General features: G+C 40.0%; 2 protein-coding genes across 2 annotated transcripts; one reads left to right on the top strand and one right to left on the bottom strand.

Annotated features, from left to right (window-relative positions):
- Window positions 1-240: 240 nt before the first annotated feature.
- Window positions 241-4,939, bottom strand: LOC133137086 (vitelline membrane outer layer protein 1 homolog). The gene is made up of 4 exons (XM_061255117.1): window positions 4,748-4,939; window positions 1,375-1,599; window positions 824-936; window positions 241-583 (listed from the first exon to the last, which is right to left on the bottom strand). Exons 1-4 carry the CDS (start codon window positions 4,811-4,813, stop codon window positions 286-288), a joined length of 702 nt encoding a protein of 233 aa, XP_061111101.1. The 5' UTR covers window positions 4,814-4,939; the 3' UTR covers window positions 241-285.
- On the top strand, window positions 4,101-6,339 carry malsu1 (mitochondrial assembly of ribosomal large subunit 1). The gene is made up of 4 exons (XM_061255104.1): window positions 4,101-4,477; window positions 4,792-4,967; window positions 5,345-5,426; window positions 5,680-6,339. Exons 1-4 carry the CDS (start codon window positions 4,189-4,191, stop codon window positions 5,832-5,834), a joined length of 702 nt encoding a protein of 233 aa, XP_061111088.1. The 5' UTR covers window positions 4,101-4,188; the 3' UTR covers window positions 5,835-6,339.
- The last annotated feature ends 230 nt before the right edge of the window (window positions 6,340-6,569 follow it).

Raw genomic sequence — 6,569 nt, 5'->3', positions numbered from 1 at the left:
AGGTAAGTGTTACCTATCTAGGTGATTTCACTGGGTTGTGGGGTGTTTTCTTTTTTCAAGAGAGGCAATAATATGAATTATAGAAATGTAATGACAACACATTAAGATGCAATCAAATAAAAATATGCTGATGGGTAAATCTTATTTAAATCAGAGCACTTGACAATCACTCAAAACAATCAAAAGGGCAGTTTTAAGAAAAGCTTAGCTTCTCCTAAATGAGTCTCCATTGATTATTATTCAGCTGACAGAAGAGGTCCTCACCGTGAGATCATTATGTCATCTCTAAGCGCAGCAGTGGAAACGCACGTCATTGAGGGACGAGTCATCTAGCCCGCTCTGGTAAGGCTCCATCTTGGTCTCGACGCCACAGATGCCCGTGCCGGAGCAATTCTGGCTCCAGTGGCCGTAATCGCCCCAGTCCATTCCAGGGCCCTCCAGGATGGGGTTGGTGCTGCAGCGGAATCGGATGTTGTTGGCCGCCGTGTCATCCCCGAAGAGGCCTTGATGGGGCTCGACACGAAGCTGGAAGGAATTCATGACCCCAGTGGGGCACCACTGGGGGTCGGACCAATCTCCATAACTGTGAAGGGACAGGGAGAGTATTACTGCACAGGGGAGTTCCTATCTCATTTTCAGATACCATGTTTCTGCATTCAAATTGGTTATGTGTCAAAGTTTCAGGTTTGTTTTTAGCCTTGTCTGAACTATACTGTTTCTGAATAATCGTAGGCTTTTCTTTGGTGATGAGAAGTCAAAAACTCTACCGATGAGAAAGAGAGCAGCCCTGGAGGATGAGAGTTTGGCCAGAACTCTTACTTACTATCCAGTATGAGACTCCACTGTGTAAAGGAAGGTCCTGTCATCGGGTTTAGAGCAGTACAGACGGATACCATTTAGTGCTGTGTCATCCAGAGCATACTGATTGGGCTCCACCTAAATCACAAAGATTACACACACACATACACAATATCATTTACACACAAATTCAATCTGAGACTTCATTCCATGATGTAGGTTAGTTCATATACTGCACATGCAAGTGTGAAATGAGCACAGATCATTCGGAGAGTGTGGAACAGGAGCAGATTAGTCTAGATGTATTCGTAGAGTAGTAAAGTCACTATACATATACACGCTTATGTAAAGGAGTATCTACATTTGTAAGGGTGTGTAAAGAAGTATAGAACATTGTAGGAGAGAATATTATTATTGGTATATATATTTATTTAAATGTGTGTGTAAAATATGTGATGTACTAAATATGTGCATAGAAGCGTATCGTTGCGTGTGTAAATGTGCGTAGATGTGTGCATGCAGAGGTATATGTACTGTATGAGAGAGTATGGTGACATATGTCGGACTGTGTTTTACCCGCAGACTGAAGCCCACAGCATAGAACCCATCGGGACACATCTCTGGCCAGGTCCAGTTTCCGAACTGTTCCCCGTTGGGCACAGTGAGGAGGCTTTGGTAGCTTCGCCCATTGAAACTGGCACCGGCTTGCATTACAACTGGCTTTGCCTCAGTGTTGCAAGAGCCAGGGTTAATAATGGATAGGACAGCAATGGCAGCAAAGATAAACCACACCATGTTGACCTGACAGGCAAACACACACAAAGAGAGAGAGCAGTCAAACTAGGCTGGGAATATATACACATTGCATTTTTATATTCACCACGCTCTGCCAAAACAGGGAACAAACAAGTCCCTAACTTGTTATCAGCATTAATAATTTACTGTGGAGAAAATTGCCATGGGAAGAAACAGCTGCTATAGTATAACATCAAATAACTTCAAAGAGTTGTAGGAAAAAGTATGGACTTGTGACAAAATTGCAGAATTAAATGTTCAAAGTTCTTATTTTGACTGTCATGTATTCCAGTATTCAAAGGAAACAGTTATTTTTGAGCACATATTTAGCATTAGTATTACTTGGTGATCAATGCAGATATTATATTATACACTCAGTGAGCACTTTATTAGATATTTATTTGACTTCTTTTTAGACCTATTGCTCTTCTGCTGCTGTCATCTAACAAGTTGGTGTATAGGGCTACCTAATTAAGTGCTCACTGTATATACAGTCAAGTCCAGAATTACTGGCACCCTGGATACAATTTAAGAAAAAAGGCTGCATATAAACAAAACAGACAATAATCAATATGCTATATTCAAACACATGGGAAAACTATATACTTTTATTTCAATACATATATTCTCATGTTTCAATGATTTTGTAATCCCTTTTTTTCTGAAAACCATGTGTCAAAATTATTGGTAGCCCTAACAATTATTATAAATAAAATCAAACAACTGAAATTAGCAATAAAATGTTACTTTATTTAGTTAATCTCAGTCAAAAGGAACTATATTGTGTCATTCCAATAAAAGACACAAGTCCATGTTGTCCTCAGGGGTGGTGAGGAAGATGGTAAGGGAAGCAATAAAGAACTCAAGTATCACGGTTTAAGAATAGCAGAGATTGGTTGCATCTTGGGGTCACCGAGACTCAAAAAGAACCATTAGGCACCACCTCCATACCAACAGACTCTTTGGAAGGGTTGCACAAAGTAGCCCTTAATGAGCATAAGCACTAAATCCAAGCATCTGGAGTTTGCCAAACCACACTGGAATTATGACTGGAAGAAGATGCTATGGTCACGTGAGACCTACTGTGAAATATGAAGGAGGAAATTATTCAGCATTAAAGATTAAATACTAGAATAACAAGTGTACACATGCATTATGATTTGTAGAATATCTCAGAACAAAACAAGGTATTTTGAATACAAATCTTAAGGGCAGAACTCATCTACATATGACAGTGAGAAGCTGCTTGTGAGTCAGGATGAGTCGGTTGTCAGTCATGATAAGTGCACAAAAATGTACAGTGTTAGATATGTTATATACACTCACTGAGCACTTTATTAGGACAACTTTTACTTTATTACACCTACTTATTCATGCCATTATCTAATCAGCTGGCAGCAGTGCAATGCAGACAATCATGTATATATGGGTCAAGAGCTTCAGCTAATGTTCACATCAACCATCAGAATGGGGAAAAAATTTGATCAAGTGACTTTGACCATGGAATGATTGTTGGTGGCAGACAGGGTGGTTTGAGTGTCTCAGAAACTGCTGATCTCCTGGGATTTTCATGAGAGAGAGAGAGAGAGAGAGAGAGAGAGAGAGAGAGAGAGAGAGAGAGAGAGAGAGAGAGAGAGAGAGAGAGAGAGAGAGAGAGAGAGAGAGAGAGAGATAAGATAAGGCTTGAATCTAGAATCAAGGTAAACACCAGAGAAATTGCTATTTTTCCATGCACCTGTTTAATTTCATGGCCCCTGTTGTTCAAGGCTAACACCACCAACACCCATATCTAGATAAATAAATGATGTGATATTATGCCATTTGTCCGAAAGCAATGGAAGAACCACATACTGCATATCGACGGGATATTTGGTAATGAATACACATTTTGTAAGAACTATTGTGCACATACAGTATATAAATTAATACTACTACTCCTACTACTACTATTACTACTACTACTAATAATAATAATAATAATAATAATAATAATAATAATAATAATATAAGAAGAAGAATAAGAATAAGAAGAAGATGATGATGATGATGATGAAGAAGAAGAAGAAGAAGAAGAAGAAGAAGAAGAAGAAGATCCACCCATCGTTTTTCTTATTTCTTTTTTTCAACAATGAATCACTGTTTTTCCCAGAAATGTACCAAATTGATTTGCATCCCTGTTTTCAAAAGTTGTTGCACCTTTCCTTTGTAAGGATAACACTACTGAGTCATCTTCTATAGTCATTTATGAGATCGGTGACTATTGCGGGAGGGGGATAATCCTTCTGATCCTTCAGTGCTCTTGTGGACTGCCCTCTTAAATTAAATCTATACAATCCAGAGAGACAACCATTACAAAATAGCAATTGTGCGGTCAAATATCAATTTGCTTGGTTTCCTGATCACTCTTCCAGTCTTAAATTCCACTCGCAACGTTAGGCGGCGGTATTGCGTCGGACGCACCTTCGAATGTGCGCAGTCGCCGATAGTAAAACAACGACCAATAGCAGTTTGGCAAGTGACTAACTTCCTGTTATGAGACGGTATGCTGAATTCATGCCAGTCCTTTAAAGACGGGCCTTTCGTGGATAGTTCAACATGCTTTACTGTGTGCGTATGCTTAGGTCCTCTAAAGGATTTTTGTCAAAAATATGTATTCAAGATGCTATGAACGTGAACAGATGTTTTAAAATGCCACGAGCAAACTTAGAATTTCGTGCGTGTCGGTACACATGGCTTGCCCTGCGGAGAAATGAGTTGCACGCTTCACATGTGAGGTTTTACACAGACATGTACCGTAACAAAAGTGATATAACTGAGCAGAGCCCCAGCACGTTGGAAGAGCAGAAATACGCGGACACGGAGACGGAGAAAGCCCCAAGACATAGTGAGTATAACCTACGCAGTTATGTGGCTAACTTAGTCTGTCTTGACTAATGCACGTAACGTCAAGTTTCAACTATACAAACATTAGATTCCACACATTGTTTATTTTCAGCGATTAAATGAGCAATTTGAATCACAGATTTAATGTCAGATTTAAAAAAAAACAGTGCACACACTCCCCTCTGATTCAGCGAACTAGAAGCCGTCCATGTAGCTTTTGGATGTTGTTATTAGTGCTGGTAGTAGGCCTATAGCACGACGTGAATCTCACATAATGTAAGATGTACATCTGCATGTTCTTGCTTTTTCTCACAGGTACTCTGCAGGTGTTCAACATTGATGTCCTGGTGTCACTTCTCCGTCAGGAAAATGCTGCTGATATCTGTGTTATCAAAGTACCGAAGGAGTTAACGTACACCGACTATTTTGTTGTTGTCAGTGGATTTTCATCGCGGCATCTTCAAGCAATGGCATTCTACGCGATCAAAGTGGTTGGTGGCTATTCACTTGTTTCAAGTCATCCGATAAAATCTTTACTGGGAGACATAGAAACTATTCTTGCACGCATTGCATCTTTCCAAGACTGTAAACATGTTCTGCAACAATTGGAAGCTGAATATTGTGAAAATGTTAATAGTTAGGCTTGCTAGCTTTTTCAAGGGAGGACCAAAAAAAAAGTGCGGCAATGGACAGTTCCCAGCCCGATCGTGATGCCTTAATAGTATGCGGTCCAGTGTGTATTCTCCTTTTCCCTGGAAGCTTCTCTTATTATGAAATTCAGATTTCAGTCAAGTGTATTATCATTTAGCGTAATTTATAGTGCACATATATCTTGTCATAGAATGTGAACTTTTACTCTGTTTGGCAGTACAAACACCTCAGGCAAGATGGCAACCCACATATCCGAATTGAGGGCAAGGATGCCGAGGACTGGATGTGCATCGATTTTGGTAAACCGAGCTACTTCACAGCTATAGGGTCATTCTGTGAAAAATTTGAGCGGTCACCCCCTCACACTTCTGGTTTCTTTTTCACAGAACTACCCTATAGCAGTAAAGATAAATGCATAATCATGACCTTTTTCAATTGAATGGACTGGTGGGTTAATCAATTAGTTGTGATTTTATTTGTGCTTGGGGAAACTGTTTCGGTGAGTGGAATGGTGACACATGCTGTCCATTGTCCCTCTCTTCCCATCCCTAGGTGACATCGTGGTTCATTTCATGCTGCCAGAAACCAGGGAGGTCTATGAGCTCGAGAAGTTGTGGACTCTGCGGTCTTTTGATGAGCAGCTGAGTGCCATCCCACCAGAAAAGCTTCCCGAGGATTTTATCTTTGAAGCAGAAATCCCAAAGTGACCCAAAAACCTCTGTCGGTGTTGGATACATCTCTGTACATCAGTTAGTGTTGTTGGGATTTTAGCTTGGATGTGGATCACTTTAGAGGACTCATTTTTGGACAATAATACATTGATAGGAGTTCATTACCAGAAGTTGTCGATCAGTGTGCACTTTGCTCTTTAGCAGGGTTTGACCTGGATGTACAGCCATCTACCATTTGGTTGTCTGTCCAGGGAGGCAACAGGGGAATGGTGAATTGGGTGACTTGTGGCAGCCAGGACAAAAACCAGGCCAGTTTAAGAAAAGTTTTAATTGGTGAGGTGAATGGGAAATGATTTTGATTTGTTTGAATGCTCCGTTTTTTGTTTTGTAGTGGTTGCATGTTAACTTTGGAGTGTGAAGAACTTTGTATAAATTTTCAATTGTTTAACAAGTGTTTTACATTTAATCATAAAAGTTCAGTGAAATGCATTTAGACTGAAGTGCACCATTAAAAATAAATATGGTTGGAACTTTAATACAAGCATGGAATTAATGTTCACATTTAGAAAACACAAGACCCAGGAAGATCAACAGATTTAAATAACAGGCATGCAACCATGATGTGTTGTGTGTCTGGACTTGGCTGGGATGCTGCTCAAAGTAAATCTCATGGCCCAATAGGGGGCAGCCTTACTCCAGGCCAAGCTGAATACCAAAGGCCTTCAACAGTGAAGGCCCATTTTACATGACTAATTTGGCTCAGTTATAACT

Source organism: Conger conger, chromosome 1 (assembly GCF_963514075.1).
Source record: "Conger conger chromosome 1, fConCon1.1, whole genome shotgun sequence".
In the NCBI taxonomy this organism is placed as follows: Eukaryota; Metazoa; Chordata; class Actinopteri; order Anguilliformes; family Congridae; genus Conger; species Conger conger.
The sequence above is the reverse complement of the archived record's forward strand: the minus strand, read 5'-3'. Positions and strand labels throughout refer to the sequence as shown.

What these genes read in the sequence shown, in the direction of transcription:
- malsu1 (XM_061255104.1), top strand. Translation starts at nt 4,189, where the DNA reads ATGCTTTACTGTGTGCGTATGCTTAGGTCCTCTAAAGGATTTTTGTCA. An exon ending in GGAGAAAGCCCCAAGACATA is followed by an intron (nt 4,478 to 4,791) that starts GTGAGTATAACC and finishes TTTTTCTCACAG; the next exon opens with GTACTCTGCAGGTGTTCAAC. An exon ending in CTGGATGTGCATCGATTTTG is followed by an intron (nt 5,427 to 5,679) that starts GTAAACCGAGCT and finishes TCCCATCCCTAG; the next exon opens with GTGACATCGTGGTTCATTTC.
- LOC133137086 (XM_061255117.1), bottom strand. Translation starts at nt 4,813, where the DNA reads ATGTTGAACACCTGCAGAGTACCTGTGAGAAAAAGCAAGAACATGCAG. An exon ending in AGATGTACATCTTACATTAT is followed by an intron (nt 1,600 to 4,747) that starts GTGAGATTCACG and finishes TTTGCCTGTCAG; the next exon opens with GTCAACATGGTGTGGTTTAT. An exon ending in CTGTGGGCTTCAGTCTGCGG is followed by an intron (nt 937 to 1,374) that starts GTAAAACACAGT and finishes TTTGTGATTTAG; the next exon opens with GTGGAGCCCAATCAGTATGC.